The 19,001-nt window shown below is 41.7% G+C and overlaps 1 protein-coding gene and 1 long non-coding RNA gene across 4 annotated transcripts in view; one reads left to right on the top strand and one right to left on the bottom strand.

Annotated features, from left to right (window-relative positions):
* Positions 1-10,796, bottom strand: part of MSRA (methionine sulfoxide reductase A) — a 241,674-nt gene extending 230,878 nt beyond the window's left edge. For all 3 annotated transcript variants that reach the window (XM_015859751.2, XM_015859752.2, XM_032443475.1), the window contains exon 1: positions 10,643-10,796. In XM_015859751.2, coding sequence (XP_015715237.1) covers positions 10,643-10,769 — 127 coding nt within the window. In that variant the 5' untranslated portion in view covers positions 10,770-10,796. The remainder of the gene's footprint in view (positions 1-10,642) is intronic.
* On the top strand, positions 10,694-15,774 carry LOC116653160. The gene is made up of 2 exons (XR_004306571.1): positions 10,694-10,802; positions 11,577-15,774. It is a non-coding gene; the product is annotated as an uncharacterized LOC116653160 (long non-coding RNA).
* The last annotated feature ends 3,227 nt before the right edge of the window (positions 15,775-19,001 follow it).

The raw sequence follows: 19,001 nt of genomic DNA, 5'->3' as shown, positions 1-19,001 counted from the left end.
TCATTAGACACACTCCTCTCCAGCCCTCTAGACAGCTATTTTTCATGGGAATAAGAAACAGAATTTTGCTTTTCCATTTCCTTTGTCCAGCGCCACTCAAAACCTTTTAGATGTACGCACTGTATCTATAAAGTTCTACAGGGAACTTCAAACATCATTCGTACCCTTAACTGCTTATAATTTCTATCAGAAATCTGTTTCCTCAGGAGAAAAAACAGACACTTACAAAAATCAAAATGTTAGGAACTCAGCTTCACAGGCATTTCTGACTGTCATTTAGAAAAGCGATTACAGCACGCAACATGAAAAATATATGCATAGCACTGCAGGTAGAAGTAGTTATTCATAATGGTATCCACTTATAGGTAACTTGGATATACTGAAAATAGACTTGCAATGAAGTGGATATAAAGTCTTAGTAGCTACAGTGATTATGGAAAAGGATGCTCTGAAACAAAATCAAATTAATAAGAAAATTTTTATGGTCAAGTTCCCCTCTTGTAATCATCAGTCTATGCTTAAAGAATAAGATCATATTCTTTGTTATGCACCGAGGAAGGGCTTTGTTGTAAAATTCAAGTACAAAAGGCTTTGTAGTCAGCATCCTTTTCAACAATTATCATTCCCACAAACTACATGTTTTAAACGGTTCTACACAGATTAGCATCATGACCTGTATCCAGTAATCAGCCCTGAGAGAGTCATTTTTACTCATTTTCCACTTCTAAATTTGCACTGTACTTAAAAAACTGATTTTTACAACAGCAATACATAGGAAAGTCTGTACACATCCATCTACATGCATAAAACATATTTGATGGTTCCCCACCCCTTCCAAAAAGCTTGCTTATAATTATTGTAAATTAAATTAAGTACTGAGTAGGTTTTAACTGGCACGTGAAACACTCCACACAAAGATGATTCCTCAGTGATGACTAAAGCAGAAAAATCATTATTTCATTGCAAAAAGACAAGCCTGCACTTCACCAAAGAATGGGGACACCTGTACCCTACTGCTGGGCATTTAATGACCTCAGGTGATATCTTCCAAACTTCTCCCAACAGCCCAGCCAAAGCCACAGCTATGCCATAGTGGAACACTACAAAAATAAAGGAAGGCATAGCTACCTACCGTCTAGATTCTGTTTAATTTCTTGGTACAGAAATAGTCTGCAATGCCCATGTTTTGTACTCAGAGTTTGAATCTGACTTATCTGAGTGGGATGGAATCCTACCCGCTGAGTGAGAACATCCTTCAAGTACTTTGAAAAGCAATTTGATGACAAAGTGCAGCACAGGGGACCAAATTAAATCACATAGCAAGAAATGTAGGCAATCTGATAAGAAAACACATTTGCTAACCCACTCAGTAGTGAGAAACAAGTTATAAAGTACTACACCAAATCCTTACACCACTCAACACTTCCACACAGTTACCACATGCAGTTGCCAACAATATCAAAAAGCACTTTCCATGAGCAGAATGCCCTGTTTCAAAGTGGACATGAACACACAACTGAAGACATTATCAGCCCCAGACCTGGTCAACAGTAACATATAAGAGACTAATTACATGCTTACAAAGGAAAACATAATCCCAGCAAAGATAACAAAATTGAACAATCTATTAGCCACTAACCAAGGATCCATACTAGCAAAAAACATCTTGATATCAAAGTATGAGGGATCTCTACAACACAGGCAACCCCAAGAAATATTCCTACTCAAAGAGAGATCCTATCATACAGCCAACTACTACAACAACAGAAAACTCCAAGGATCTTTGGGTTGCACGCAACTTAGGGATAAGATGGTTGACTCAGTCATAGTTGAAGTGCATGCTCACCTGGTCTTCAGCTGTTGACCCAGGTGTCTACTATCAGCTCTTTCAACCCCCAGTTTCAAACACATAAGTGGTGGTTATAAGTCTTAATGAGACCTTAATTGTTATCAGGCCTTGGGCTCAATGTCTAAGCTTAAGGAGAAAGCTGGGAGACAGAAAAGCATACAGTCACAAGGCCTCCTCTCAGACTCTTCTATAACCAAAGAACCCCAGCAGTCCTCATACATCTTGACTCTGCATCCTCCCCTATCTCTGCAGTCCTCCTTTGGATTCTTTCCTATAGTTTTATGTCTTTCTGCACCCAGTGCTCAATGTGAGGCCATACAGTGGAGCATGCCAAAATACTGATGGCCATTTTGGGGATCTGCTCCTGCTTTGGGAGCTGACTGAATAACCTGAAGTAGCTACAGATGAGTAAACAGGTTCTAGGATGAATTTTTTAGGAGATGAATGTTCTACTTTCTCAGTGGGTTTCCAGCAGGGGTTAACAGACAGCATCTGAGGCACCAAAACTCCAGTTTAATACAGTCCAGTTGTCCACATGCCTCAGTAGTAAGCAAGATTCTGTCTTTGAAACTAAGACTCAATAATCTGCTCACCCAAGTGGATGAAATTCCACTAAGTACAATTTTGCCTATCTGCAGCAAGAAGGAGCTGCGAGCAATAAATAAGAAACTGCAATAAGCATAATTATATATTGCATGGGCTTTTATCTTATTTGAACTAAAGACTTATTTATGTGTACTATTCTAATTGAGCTACAAATTTAAATGCAGGTTTCGTATGTATCATAAAAAATGTGCAAATATCAAAATGAGAGCAATATACAAATACATCCACACCACTGAAAGTCTTCACATAATAAATAGAGTATTAGCATGCAAGATAAAACAGAGCCTATCACACAATTAAAAGCCAAACATTCAATGACTGTACCACCATGTAACGATATTCTGAGGGAACTAAAGCTGCACTTCTGCAGTTACGTATGTGAACCAACTGGACTGTTGCTGAGCATCATCTCACTTTGGAAATCCTTTGTTACTGGAAATGTTGCACGTGAACCTTAGCAAAAGACAAAAATGATGCATGCAAACAAAATTCTCATTACCACATTTCTTCGTGGTAACTGCCCTGTTTTACTCTAGAGTAAGTGTAACACAGCCTACCTTTTAATGAAGCTAAGCAGTTGACTCAGCATTCAGGGCACAACAAAGGCATTAGTAGAAAGTTACCTGGATTAGTTTTTATGCTATAAATTCACACCAGGCTTACACTGAGCTAATCTGGTCATGTAACCATAACGTAAAGCATGAACAGATCTGGTCTGAATGAGTCTCCATGAGTTACCCTTTAAGAATAACATATATAACACAGATCAACTGTGTTCAAAAGTATGATTCTGTCTTTTGAAAAGTAACCTATTTTATGGGCAGGCATTAAAATAGCTTTTCTCTTTGACAGAATACACAATGAGAAGGCATTGTGACCAGCATCTCTCTTCTCTCCTCAAAGAAATAACAGAAAACAGAGAGATGCTCAATGACTAGAAAACACAACAACTAAAGAGATAAAAAGAATGTTTAAAAACAGTTTCAAACTTAAAACATTTTAAATAGCCAAGACAGTCAATTGCTGGAAAAGTCTTTCAAATGGAAGACCAGGACAGAAGTGTCCATGATTTGTTACACTGTCCCTGGATGTGCCCAAAACAAGGTTGGATGGATCTTTGGGCAACCTGATGTACTGAGTGGTATCCCTGTCTATGGCACAGGGGATGAAACTGGATAGTCTTCAAGGTTCAAGTCATTTTTTTACTATTTTATTTAAAAAGTAACAGCATTACATAACTGATATACAAGTCAGGACCCTGGTCTGTCTGAGACAGACCACTTGGTTGTCTGAGACAGCAGAGGCAAGGCTCACACCATCATTGATGTAACTAACACACACGCCTCCATCACTGGATGCTCCCCTTGCAGCCTGTGGATGAAAGGGGCATTTAAAGTTTAAATGCCTTTTGACATTCATCACATGATTAATTATGCACATAGACTGCACCAGAGTCAATGAATCCCAACAGTCCCTCCCAGTGCTCCATCCCAGCTCTGTACTCAGTACAAGGTAAAGCTCAAACAAAGGCTTTTCCACCATTCACTCCTCTCTGAAGTGGTAAGTGAAGCCCCAGCAGGCAGCCTAATCCCATGTACCTTCCTGTGATATGCACTAAGCAATGCATATCACATCTGTGCACATCCTGTGCAACCCAGGGTCACAACCTAAATTACTACCCATTATTTTAGCAATGCCTACTTGTATGTGAATAGCTGCAACAACCCATCATTTAAAACATATATATGCTAACATCCCCATATCTGCTTAGCATCTAAGTTCATGAGATTTGAAACAGTAAAACAAAGGCATGTAAAAAAAGTGAGACAATTCTCACAACACTCCTTTTTTTCTGGGTTGAAATTACAATATAACTTAAACGTCAGGTCAATGGCACTCACGCAGAAACCATACAGCAGATAGAATGATCAGAATTAGCCAAAGGAGTTCAACATATCCCAGACTTCACGCAAAATAACATGAAATATTCTCTAGTGAAAAAAATAACCCATGTAAATACAAGCCTTGAGCTTCCCACCGGTTTATTTAGCAATGCAGATTAGTCAGATTTATACATTATGTCCCTTTTCAAAACCACAGCAACAAGAAGGTACTGAACCCAGTGTACCACACCGCTACCTCTTCCTGCAAATAATTACCCTCTTTATTATGCAACTTTGAATGAATTTTCAGAGCGGTATCCATGCCTAATCCTCTGGATAAAGAACCTCTGGATTCATTTTCCATACCAGAGAGGGAAATTACGGTATCAGCAAGAGGAGTCTCCTTCAAGCCCTATTTCCATTCAAGAGGCTGCCAGTTGGGTGAAGTTTCTGCCATTTAGGTAATTCCGTTTCCCAGCAACCTGTGCTGTTGCCAGAGAAACCCCGGGGATCCTTCCCACGTGCCAGCCCCATCACGGTCCTGTGGGTGCAGCTCGGTGCATCGTGCCGCCGCGCATCCCACTGTGAGAGGCATGCTAAGTAGTCAGCGAGGTGCTCCAGGGACTCAGCCAGGCATTTTTTCATTATTCTTTCTTCTTTTTTCCCTTTTGAGAGGGCTTAAAGATGAGTGACGTAGCCCTTTATGCTGCAATGTAGTTAGAGGTGATAAGGGAGCACTGGGTTTTTTCATGTTACCTTGGGAGCTGCGTTTGACAGCTGGATGTTGCAGCTCTACAAACGTACTTCTTGTACGCTTTTAATCTATCAAGCTTTCTGTGTGCATACTATCTTCTTTTTGTTGTTGTTTTCCAGCTGTCAAGAGCAAAAGGTACACACAAACAACAGCAAAAATCCCTTTAGACTGCCTTAACCTTTGCTTCTCCTTGCAACACCTTCCAAAATGCAAATGTAATGGGTGGTTAAAAAGTAATTCCCATTTTTCAACTGACAGGACAATATTTATAGTTGTACGCTTGGGCTGCAAACAAGCTGTTTAGTATTTAGATATAACTACCCAACAAAGAGGGAAAAAAGCATAAAAACAAAGAGAAAGCAAGAGTAAAGGTCATGGCGTGTTATTAGGATGGGATTTCCAAGCAAATTCATCTCACACCAACCTGTAAAGATGTGGAAATATAAATATCAGAACTTATCTTTCAGACAGTGTCACAGTGGTTTGGAAGGGACCTTTAAGATCACCCAGTTCCAATGCCTGCTATAGGCAGGGACACCTAGACCAGGTTGCTCGCAGCCCCATCCAGCCTAGCCTTGAAATAGTAAATAGACACTGAGATAGTAAACAGACACTGGAAATGAGGTGCTTTCCCAAAGAAACACACTCTGCTTTACGTCTTTTCTGATTTAAATCTCCACATACGCCGTGAAATCGTAATGAATTTTAATAATTTATGGAAATGGATGGCTTGAGCATATTTGAGGCAAAGATCGTTTCTTAGAACGAAGGAATAAGTAATTAACCCTTCTGAATTAGAAAGGTAAATTGAAATTTGAGGGATGCTAGAGCTCATACGACATGGCTATTCAACCTGCTCCTGTACTGTACTTAATTGAAGTCATACCTCATTTTTTTAACCTGCATTCCATATAAACCTATGTAGAAATGGCTATTTCTACATTGGTTCTTTATCTAAAACACTCCATCAGGTGAAGCACTCAAAACCTTACAGAACTATTCCCAAACCTTCAGAGAAACAGCATTTCCCTTGTAAGCTCTGTTCTGAGGCACAGCCTCACTCAACAATCCCTATTTCAGACCTTCTGTACGGTGATATTAAACTCATGCACACAAGGTTTCAGATTTCCCCGTGCTTAATGAACTTTTTTAATTCATGAAAGGAAATGATATCTAATGGTTTTTCTCTTTATTCCTTATGTTTATTGAAAAGCAGCCCGGAAAACACTAAGCTTACATTTGAGTTCACAATTCCATTTCAGAACCTCGTGTGTCTGACACAGCTCAACAAACTGTCAGAACGACAGGGGAAATCTATTTAAAACTTCTCAAACTAACACTGCATACGAACTTAGGGACAGAATAAACATAAGGTGGCAGATTTTTCCCTAATGCTGGGCAGCACAAACAAGGCACAAAAACAAGGAGATTGCTATGATGTATTCATTGACAAATAGCAAGGGACAGTGTCCTGGTTCCAGCAGGGATGGTGACGCACTGGAACAGGTTGCCCAAGGAGGCTGTGGATGCCCCATCCCTGCAGGCATTCAAGGCCAGGCTGGATGTGGCTCTGGGCAGCCTGGGCTGCTGGTTGGTGACCCTGCACACAGCAGGGGGTTGAAATCAGATGGTCACTGTGGTCCTTTTCAACACAGGCCATTCTGTGATTCTATAGTAGATGTACGCTGCTATAAAGTACCAAATGCAGCATTAGAAATCAACCAAACGGGTCCTAATAGGTCTATCATCGCATTTAAACAACTCTTGTAATAAACTCCCTGTAAGAATGTAAGATATGTTATTCTTTATGCACATAGGTTCCATTGAGGTGGAATCCAATCTGTCTGAATCCTGCGAAAAATATGCGCTACTTCCAGAGCCTGGGGACAGATGGGGAAGAGCAAAGCTGTTCACATCAAATGCGTGTCCATGCTGTGCATAAATTAATGTGAAGAAACGTGTCTCTGAAGGAACAGAAAGGGATCTCTGTTGTCAAACTTCAGTACATCCTCCAGGAAGCACCATGTTCTAGCCCAAATCAGCCTAGGCACAGCTTCCCTTGTACTCAAAGATCGCATATTTAACAATGGTAAGGCAACTAAAACTGAAATCTTAGTGCTAAATCTGAATACAAAGCTAATATGAAACAAAGAGGATAAGACCAGAACCCTACCCTACAAAGAAAGGCTGAGGGAGCCAGGCTTGTTCAGACTGGACAAGGCTGTGGGGTGACCTCATTGCAGCCTTCCAGTGCCTAAAGGGAGCCTATGAACAGGAGGGGAGTCAACTCTTTACAAGGGTAGATAACAGCAGGACAAGGGGAAATGGCTTTATGATGGAGGAGGGCAGACTTAGGTTGGATATCAGGGGGAAGTTCTTTACAGAGAAAGTAGCGAGGTGATGGAACAGCTGCCCAGAGAAGCTGTGGATGCTCCAACCCTGGAGGTGTTCAAGGCCAGGTTGGATGGGGCCCTGGGCAGCCTGGGCTGGTATTAAATGTGGAGGTTGGAGGCCCTGCCTGTGGTGGGGGGGTTGGAGCTTTGTGATCCTTGAGGTCCCTTCCAACCCAACCATTCTGTGATTCTATGATATACAAAAGGAAAATACTGCAGGTGACACTAATACTATCACTAATAAAATCCTGTGTCACTACTGATAGCAACACGTCAAGGAAGATGATAAATAAGTGATGACAGCTTAGGAAAAAGAAACAAGAACAAATGAAGGACTGGAAAACACGCCTTCTGTTGACAGAATAAAACAGTTTGCTTTGTTTGCTTTATGTCTGAATAAGTCTTTGCTTCTTTAAAAAAAGGTTAATAAACAATTACCATCTAAATATATTTCATGAGAAGCTGCAAACACACACTGTCACACTTTTCACCTTGATGCAAATAAAAAAAGCTGTAACGAGCGTCAATGGCTGAAGTTCAAACACAGCAAAGTGGTTCAAAATAGGCGGTATTTTAATGGAGGAAGTTATGAAACACTGGCAAAAATAGTGAAGTTTTGCAGAGGGTTCTCAGTCAAAGGGCATTTTTAATCATTGTTTTCTCTATAGAGAACAAGCTGATTCAAACAAGAATTAATTCATGGAAATGTGATATATGGGAGGTCAGACAGAAATTCGCAGTGACCTCCTCCAAGTCTGCAATGATTACTCTATTAATCTACAAATATATATATAAACACACACATATGTGTGAGTTTTAATAGCTCTGTATAATTGTTAAGACTGTCTACTTATGAGTTTTACCTTTACTGCTTCAAAGTTAACTCAGTACAAATGTACACATTGTGACCTAAGCTATTTCCTGGCACTGTTCATTGGGATCAGTGGGATGAACTATTCCTTCTAATTAACAATATTTTGCTATCTCAGCTGAAGAAAAACAACCAGAGTGTGTGGGTATGTATACGTATATAAAAATACATGCAAATTTACATAGTGCTTCACAGGTGGTTCCACTACATCATCAGGGCTCTTACCACTATCATAAATAAACAGCCAATTAAATAGTGTAAGCAATGTATGTTAACATACAAAAACATAGCAAGATTTCAGCAATATCGCAACTAAAAGGAATTCTGACAACTAGAGTTCTACTGGAAAGGTAAAAAGCAACAAATAGCACGTGATTTTCCTGCAGAACGTGATATAGCATTGCACCATTATACAGAGAGCATATGAAGGGATTTTCAAATACAAATGCAGCAGCTCTACTGCAAGAGAATTAACACATCACTCCCAGATTATGGAAGTTGTTGAGAATCAGACAGGTCTAACTAAATTACAGACAGAGGAAGTGAAGTTTACTACTGTCTGCAACGTATGCAACTCACAGAAGGGTATTTCACCCAACTGAGCCCTTTGAATCACAACCAATCACACTGAGTCACATATTCCTATGGTCAATGTGTTACAAAGAAAAAGAAAAGCAATGTAGCTCTCTTCAAGGCTCGATTCAATGAGACTTCCAAGATGCGCAGTCGGTTGCAATACAACTAACATGGTTCAGGAGGCTGCCCGTGGAAAAACCACAGAATCATAGAATGGTTTGGGTTGGAAGAGACCTTTAAGGTCATCTAGTTCCAAGGCCCTGCTATAGGCAGGGACACCTTTTGCTACACCAGCATCCCTCTAGACCAGAAAGAAAAACCTCATCTGATGAAAACTCAACCCAGGACAAATCATGCTTGACCAGACAGGTTGTCTTTTGCAATTAAAGGATTGGCTATGCAGATTAGGGTAAAGCAGAGGATGATATGTTGACTTTAGCAGGGTTTCTGGCACCATCACTCACAGTATTAGCATTTAGAAGTCATGAAAGCACAGGCTGGAAGGACAGTCTCCTTGACACTAAACACATCAAAAACTGGCAGGATCACCAAAATCAAAAGGCAGTGATCAATAGCTTGATGTCTTGTGTGTAGCAGGTTACCCCAGGGACTGGGGCCGATATCATTCAATATCTTAAACAAGAACATGAGTGATGTGACAGAAAACACACTCAGCAAGTCTGAGAATGATGCTAAATTGAAGACGAGAGTGGACATGTCAAACAGAAGATCTTCAGTACAACGAGACCTTGAAAGACTTCAGGTCTGTGCCAACAGAAACTTCATGAAGGTCAACAAGGAGAAGCACAGGCTCTGCACTGCTGCAAGATAAACTCTTAAAGGATCTGGGATTATACTGGGTGTCAGCATAAAAAGCAGTAATGTACACTCATTGCAAATAAAGCAAACTATGCAGTGGCTTGTGTTGTAAGATTCAGTTGTTTCCAATATCAATGGCCAAGATGGTCAGCAGCCTACAGCACATATTTCTGCAGGTGGAGGGAGAACTACAGGTCAATATTACAGAAGCTGAATAGGGTGTGAAAATGACAGCTCAGCAAACCCCCCTCAGCAGCAAAATGCAGTACTGGAAAGGGAAGCAGCCACTAACAGTGCATTATAAGGCTGACACTGGTTATAAGTATTGGTGATGGTTGGACTAGATGATCTTCTAGGTCTTTTCCAACCTTGATAATTCTGTGATAAGGCCACCACCACTCCTTCTGAGGAGAAATGTTTCCTAACATCCAACCTGAACCTTCCCCATCACAACACGAGCTCACTGTCTCTCATTCTAAGCACACACTGGGGCATTTTGCTTCTGCTCTCATTGCTATTGAACAGAGATAGCACTCATTTTGCAGTGCTTTCCATGCTAGCCTGCCTGACAAGGTGGGATTAGTCACTTAATTCAAGGCTGCAACCTTATGCACTTAGAAGCACTTAAAGTGAAAGGAGAAAGAGAGCAGGCACTGAAATAACTACTTTTTCTAAGACCTTCCCATACACTTGGGTTAGATCTTTCAAGTGATATTATTACGTCTGTCTTTAACAGACTCATAAGGATCCATAAAGCAATGAGGACGCCGCCATCTTGTCCCTCCCACCCACCCTGCCTGCGCCGCCACCTTCGTGCGCATGCGCATGGGTTCGCGTTCCTCAGGGCCGGCCGAGGGGGACGGGGGACGGCCGGGCCGGGCTGGGCCGTACCTGCAACCGGAACGCGCTGACTCCTACCGGGGAGCCCTTCTTCCTTCCTCGGCAGCCTGGAGGTCGAGTCGCCCATCCTGAAGGTGGAGCTGCAGAGCCGGAGGAGGCGCCGCGGTGCCGTTAGCATCGCCCCTCTGAGGGCGGGGAAGGGAGGCGAAGGGTGAGCGGCGCGGGGCGGCCGTTGGAACCGGGGGGGGGCGGGTGTGAGGCGGCGAGGTGCGAGGCCCGCCCCCTGCCGAGCGGCCTGGTGTGCTGCGGGCACGGCCATGAGCCCTGGGTGCCTTCAGGGCCCTAAGCTGTACTTAGGATTACACCCTAAACCGGCCCCTCCAGCTCCTCCCTCAGCTCTGCCTGTGGAGTTTTGTCTCGGAGCTCTGAGCACCTTGCCATCCACCAGTGCACCTCAGAGGGGTTTTTGTCTGTATGGCCCTCTCAGGGTAGATATACGATACATAAGCCCTCTGGCTTTCTGTCTAAGCCCCCAATTGGGTGTGAGAAGGTTTAGAGGGACACAGACATTCAATAAGCCCCCACTTATGTATGAGAAGGTTTAGAGGGACACAGACATTCAGTAAGCCCCCAGTTGTGTATGAGAAGGTTTAGAGGGACATAGACATTCACAGAATCACAGAATTGTAGGGGTTGGAAGGGACCTCTAGAGATCATCGAGTCCAACCCCCCTGCCAAAGCAGGCTCCCTACACCACATCACACAGGTAAGCCCCCAATTGTGTATGAGAAGGTTTAGAGGGACACAGACATTCAGTAAGCCCCCAGTTGTGTATGAGAAGGTTTAGAGGAACATAGACATTCAGTAAGCCCCCACTTCTGTATGAGAAGGTTTAGAGGGACATACACACTTAGCAAGATGTGCTACACGCGTTCTTTGTACATCAATATGTTTTATAATGCTTTCTGTTTGTTTTTTTCCCTAGACTCTGGTGATCTTTGCAGCAGTCCACTGTGTCATGTTTATGCAACCCGCTGCATCATGATGATTGGGCAATTTATTGTCTTTTCCAATCTCTATGCCAATCCTGCATGATTTCATGTTGTTGGGGTTTTGTTTTATATGTATCTAGAATATGTGCTTAAAAAATCTTCCAAGACCAGTGTAATAAAAGCACAGGAACAAGAAGTGAATGGAGTAGACTTGCAGAAAATACCCATCATCTTTTAGGGAGTAATACACATAGTGCAGATTTTATGTACAATAAGCAGTATATTTCCCAAGGTGGGAGACACAGAAGCTGGAACAGAATCACAGAATTATCAAGGTTGAAAAAGACCTAGAAAATCATCTAGTCCAACCATCACCAATACTTCCCAGCTAAATCATATTCATCAACACAGCATCCAGACGTTTCTTGAACACTCCCATGGTCGGTGACTCCACCACCTCCCTGGGCAGTGCATTCTAATGCCCAGAAGATCATGGAACACAGGTGTTTTGTTATTCAGAGAATCACAAGGTTGGAAAGGACCTACAAGATCATCTAGTCCAACTGTCCTCCCTTTACCATACCTACAGAAAGCCACTAAACCATCTCTCCTAGCTCCCAGAGAATTGTTTGTAAAGTCATGGTCAGGAGAAGGGAAGTTTGTACAAAAACTGCTGACTGCAAAGAAAGTTTGTGAACTAGACAGATGCCTTGCACTGTGAATTTCAGAATAAGGGAAAACATAATGCACAAATGTGAGGCAAAGACGTTATAGGAAGGAAATGAGAGTAATTCAATGCAAAATTCATATGGAGGGTTGTAAAGAAGTTGGATTGTTGCCTGGGTAGAAAGGAAGATGATAAAATGACAGTCTAGTCTAAAAACATACTGTGCCAAAAGAGCAAAGTGCCATTCACCTCCCAGTCAAACAGGATTTTACAGGTGTGTGGTGCTCTTGAGACACAGAATTTATTCAGCTTTATAGTGGTGTTGGATATTTACAGCGATATTGAGAATTCCTACATGCTCCTACATTTGGAGAAGCAGGAAATCCATGCTGTACGATCCAGGCTTCCCATAATAGAATCACAGAATCACAGAATTATCAAGGTTGGAAAAGACCTAGAAGATCATCTAGTCCAACCATTACCGATACTTCCCAGCTAAATCATATTCATCAACACTCAGCATTCAAATCTCAGATGGAGACTTGAGAAATGAGCTGTCCCATCTCTGTCTTCAGATTCACTGTTCTTCACAAAGTAACAGAATAATAGGGCTTGGAAGGGAGTTCTGGAGACCATCTCGTGCAACCTAAGGCAGGTTTCCTAGAGTTCCTGTACGTGAAACAACATCCTATTTGAACACAAGTAGTCCTGTGCTTGCAGCCCATTTGGAGTTTTGTTTGTATGTCTATTCAGTTAGAATCGTTGAGAAATAGGACCAGAGAGATCCTCAGGTGATATCTTAAAAATCTACAATACCTTAAAGGAAATCCATTAAAGAAGTAAACGTAGAGATGCGTATGATGGATAACTGCAATATTAAGAAACAAAAATAAAAGAATTGGAAATGTTCAATGAAAAACTGAATTCCATTTTAAACATATTCTCCTATATAGCATCACCTATACTGATGATTCCCAACTCTTAGAAGCCTCTAAAAGTGATGACATCCACTGGACTGATAGCAAATAATTCTCTTCCTCCTTATTTGTCTTCATTTTTTTCATATCACCATATATTTCTATACTCACTTCACTCCCTGCCAAGGACATGCATCTAAAAAAAATCCAACGGTTAATGTTACAAGGGACAGCAGTGCTGCTTTTACTGTAAGAGTTAATGTGTCTGTCGATGAAACTGTGAATGCCCAACCTGAATCTTTGACTGTGAGCACTCCTGCTGCCTCGTTGTGAGTGGTTCCATTTTCATAGCCATCATCCTTGCATGAATCGAGGTCAATCAGAGGTGAAGGACAGAAAAACAGACTTCTGTTTGGACAATTCAGTCTGCAGATGAAGTGGCTGAGACCTTACAGGGCCCTTATGCTCTCTGAAAATCCAGCATCCCCTCTGCTCAGTGTTTCCAGTGGTCTTCCATGCTGTATATGCTGTCCACATGTATTTAAATTATGTCTCTTAAATCAGAGGTGTTCTTTGTTACAGGAAAAACTGCTTTGTCACCCATTGCATTCAGCTGCTTCGTTTGTGAAGCTGACAGCAGCAGAGAAGGGCACTAAAGGATTGACACTGGGACTCCAAAACAGTGGTTAGAGCAGTGACAGATAGGAGGGCTGCTGAAGCATTTCGATTACAGCTATTAAGGGCAGGAAACAGTCTTTCATTCTATGTTTGTATGGCACTTCACACTCAGTGTTCCTGCTTCGGAGCTGGATCCTAAGTATTAAATAGTAATAAGCCATGATGCCACTTAGCAAATAAAAACTGCTGGTTTCCAGAAGTGCTTAGTGCTTCTTCACTCCGTGGAAACATAATACTTCTGTAATTTGTTAAATCTCCTTTGTATTTCAGGAAAGTGTGAACTATCCCCTCTTCTCATTCTAGAGGCTGAGAAGGAAGAGTCTAAAAAGTATTGCTAGTGCAACCATTTTACAGTGTGTGCTGAAGACCTTCAGGAAATCAGTGTGAAGAAGGAAAAAGGTGCAAAGGAGAAAACAGGAAGAAAAGGGATGTGAACTTAACCTGTGTCCTTCCAGGCAGGGCCATACACAGATTCCCAATCATTCCATCTTTTAGGAGCATGATCAAAATACAGTTGATGTTCATTGTATATAGTCCTTGCCTTTAGAGCAGGATTTGCTCACCTTTTTGGATTATTGTTTTTCCAGTGTAGCAAAATGGGCTGTGTTTTGCAACTAGTAAAGCCCCTATGAGTATCTCATGGTAATCACACTGATGGTATAGCCAGGTTTCTATTGCAGTGTGCATCTTCTGGAAGAGCACCGGTTCGGTTTTTGCTTTTTGATTTTAAAGCATATAGCAACAGAGGATCCTCCATGGGCTTTGGTGGTTTATTCAGTGCTTAATTGCTGTTAGAAACACACGCTTTATTTTTAGTTCAGCTTCCTTTGGATCATAGCTTATCTTTCCTTGCACGAAGAGATTTGTTTTCTCATTCTGCAAGTATTGTCATTGCCCTTCTTTGAACTCTCCAGGTTTTTAGTTGACATCTTATTTAATTATTTATTTCATTGCCCAGTCTGATGAAGATATGAATAATTAGTGCAGCATGCTGGTACTGGTCACAACAAAGCAATTACAGATCTAATATGGTTTCCTGATTCCTGCTTGGTTTCGTGTTCACGTGTCCAAGGGCAGTCAGTATTAGCCTTGCAGCGCTGGAGGCATGATGCTGGCATTCCCAAGGGCTCTACAGGAATTTATTACCAATGTATAGAAATCCATAGATTATGGCAAATAAACAGGAAATTGTGGCCTGTGTCTTTCCTTGGCCTCCTTTATATTACTAGGATAGTCTTATAGCAATTTCTGATAGTCTTTGTTACTACCGCTCCTGCAGTTTTTGGGTTAGCTGCTAGCAGTTGGAAATTACTGTCTATGTTCCTCTCCATAATGGTTAGAAATGTCAAATAATGGAGCTCAGAACTGATGCCTACATGACATTGCTGTAAACATGCCAACCTGTGAAGAATGCCTCATTGCAGTCACATTTTGTGACCAGTTAGGTAACAAGATCTCTGAAAATTAACATATTTTCATCACAGAATCACAGAATTATCAAGGTTGGAAAAGACCTAGAAGATCATCCAGTCCTACCATTACCAATACTTCCCAGCTAAATCATATCTTTCAACATCAGGACAAACCTCTGCTCCCCCACTTTTAGCAGAAGGACATGAACTGCTTCTCAGGAAGATTTTCAATCAGGGGAACTAGAGATTTTAAGTACCACAGTTCTTTTAGGAAGCCACAAACCTGAATTCCTGTATCAACAGCTGTATCTGTTACGCAGAAGGAGAATGAAGATGATAATACAGTAAGGCAATCTACATGAAACAGTTTCTGGAGAGAAGATTAATCAGTCATTCACGTGCCTTCCATTTGTGATCTAGATTGGAGTTTGGATACAGATTCAGCTACATAAATTACACTGAAAATGGAACTGACGTAGAAGAGACATCAGCATTACACCTCAGAGTAGTGCAGTGATTTGGGGTTTACAGAACAATATAAAAAACAAGGGAAAATTTAATAGAGTACCATGCAAGGGAGAAGGCAAAAATGCAGGATACCAGCAGTGTGCTTACACAGGTTGTTCTTTGCTGTTCCATTTCACTGTGGCAATGAAAAGCTAATGAAACAAGTAGACTATCTTCAAGTTTTCCTTCCTATCAGCATGCATAAGCCTTGGTTCTTTCTTTCAGTGAAGGTTCAGGATGCATCTTTAAGCTGACTGCAGTATGTTCAAATAAGCCAGGGTGATGCAGACAAGCATCTTGGGGTCTGTCCATCATAAGTGTTTCTACAAGAGTCAGGCTTTGAGCTCTCCCAGTAATCAGGATTTAACAGCTGGCCAGTTCACAGATGTCTTCTTGGGTAGTGTGGCTTCTCTCAGCTCTATAAATGTGCTGGGCTTAAAAGCAGTTACCAGCAGCTGAGGCTCAGCTCTGGGGTTTTTTAATCATAATTTCCAGCTGTGGTACAAAGTACTCTGTAGGTCAATTCCAGTTTCTAGTCTGAGAGGACAAATTACTCAGTACATTCAGTGGCCTGTGCTGCACACATCAGTTTAGATTCCAACATGGGTTTCACCAGAAACTATCGTGATACGGCCCTTCCCTTGGTAAAATTAGATTGTTGATTGATTTTTCAGTGAATATCCTCTGCATCTTTCACTTTGGATTTTCTTTGTTTCTGTCCTCTTGAATGCTAGTTATGCAGGATAGACTTCATGGATAGAAATGAAGTGCAGGTGAGAACAGTAAAGAAAACAGCTTTGGGTGGGAGTGATATCACCCAACCTTAGCTCTCACATCTCATCCAAACTGAACTAAGTGCCATCCGTACCAAAGGAAAGAAGATCAGTATCTCCAGAACATAATTCATCCCTTCTTAAAATAGTAGGGGAAAGCAGATAGGCTGCACTCAAATTTATTCCATCTATTCACAGCAGAAGGTGCCCTGTTGAATAGCTTGGAAGTCTTAAATCCACTCACATAAATCCCTACAAGTGGCTGAAGCGTATTGAGGTCTTCTGTTTGTTTAAAGTAGTCACAGTGAAGAAGCCACACGGTGCTAACTCATAACCTGCCCCTGTATTTCAGAGTAGCCTTGCACTAGAGCAGCTGCTCTGCTACAGCTACCGTGTGATCTGCCTTGCAAATGCAGACAAATGGTGGATAACTGCATTTATTTTATAATCTTCCGCAACAAGGAAGACCCACTTAAATTCTGCAGATAACATGGAATATCTCCGAAATCTGTAAAAACATCACTTCTCTAACCAATAAAGCGAGGGCATTTTTTGCTATCAGGCTGCCTTGTAATAGATTAGATAGCAGAAAATGTATTACTGGCGTGGGCTTTTGGCAGCCTGCTTTGCTTATATGCATGGAAAAACACTTGATCTAAATATCGTGGCTCTCTCTGTTGTTGTTTTCATCTGAAGTTAAAGCCGCGCGATTAAAAAATAATAATAATAAAGCTAATGGAATCGATTACGTTTTTTAGGTGGAAAAATCTGCCAGTGGAAGGTTGGTGCATCGATATCACATTCACAAGGTGCAGAAATGCTCAGAGACCTCTGCAACGTCAACATGGGCTGGTGATGTGTTCTAAATGCTTTGCACGGTGTCTCGTAGATTCCTTGGCTTTGTCAGCTGGTGCTGGTTTGTATGCAGTGGCACTGATGACTTTATAAAAACAAATGGCGGAGTTGTTTACATGGCCTTGCTAAAGGAAATGATCGCGTTTAATAGCACTGGTTTCCCATACAGGGCTTTAAAAAGGGGCTCTCGTGCTATATGTTGTAATAAGCTTTTTATAAATGAGTTCATGTGGTGCTCAGTGCAGCCTGCTGTGCTGATACTATAAAACCAAAGGGGAGCTTCATAAGCTTTAAGTGCAATCATATATTACTGTGCAGCAGCATTCCCTCTTATTAATAAAGTTTGTAAGAAATACCCAGGCAAAGATTAAAAATACATATAAGACACTATCCACGGTAATAAAAGCTGATGTTGTCTGGGCTGCTTGTTTATTTGCTAATGCCGTATGAGGTGTTGTAAGGAGCACGGTGAATATGATTGAACAGATGAGCTCTTCCCTCGGGCCCTGCCTCGCCTGCCCAGCACCTTCCCAGGGATGCTGATGCTTCCCAGGGCTGGCGGCTGCTTCCTGAGCCCTCTGCTGGGCTCCTGCCTCCACTGCAGCAGGTCAGGAACGTGAGCTCTTTCTCATCGACTTGCATAGGAAAAACGTGTGAAAGTAAGATTAAACCGGTGCTTCATTAAAGGTGATGAGAAGTTTTCACTCTTTTGGCCACACATGTCTTATTTGGTTCGCCATCCAGGAATAACAGTGATGGCTGAATTGCAACACGGAAAGCTCTTCTGGGAATAGATGCACAGCACAGTCTGTCATTGCTTGGCAAACTGTGCTCAGGTGCTGAGAAGGGGAAAGGTCATATGTTTGAGACTGGAGAAATCACACTACTATGGGTTAAGACGCACCTTAAATGCAACCAAAATACGAGGACATTTTCTAAGAGAGCACCTGGACTCTTGAAAGAGAAATCAAGTGCCAGGTCGTATCATATTTGGAGGGAAAGAAGTTAGCAGCATATGTAAAATAGATCAGACCACCTACTAAACTATTGCACACCAAGTACTGACCTTAAATTCCATATGCTATGAAGGATATTGCTTTGCAACACCGACAGGAAGGCACAGGTCCAGCTTTCTAATCATATTGGGGCATTGAAATTCTGTAGGTTCTCTATGTATTTCAGTCCTAGTGCAATCAGTGGGACTTGGTCACCTCTCCTGCCCCCAGAGGCTTATATTCCAAATGAGGCAGAGTATCTCAAACCCATAATGAGCCCCGTGCAGGAGCTGATTTTCGGATGAAGTTTTACATGGTGATGGGATAGAATTACTAGACTAATTTAGAAATAGTGGTGTGAAGAGGATTAAAGTACAGTTCATTCACAGAAGAGTGTGATTCGATATTTATGTGGCGTAAGGGCATCAGAATGAGTGCAAAGCATTGCAAGTGAGACAGAAGTGTACTCTATTATCAGCCTAGATTATGGAGAGGAGCAAAAACAAAGTGAAAAATGGAACACAGATATCTGCAAAACTGAATATAACTCCGTAGGTGGTCAACAGCAATATTTCTCATGGAAAAACCGGGCAGTGCATAAGATAGGACCAATG

Source organism: Coturnix japonica, chromosome 3, assembly GCF_001577835.2.
Source record: "Coturnix japonica isolate 7356 chromosome 3, Coturnix japonica 2.1, whole genome shotgun sequence".
NCBI classification, from domain to species: domain Eukaryota; kingdom Metazoa; phylum Chordata; class Aves; order Galliformes; family Phasianidae; genus Coturnix; species Coturnix japonica.
This window is presented reverse-complemented; position numbering and strand designations above follow the sequence as displayed.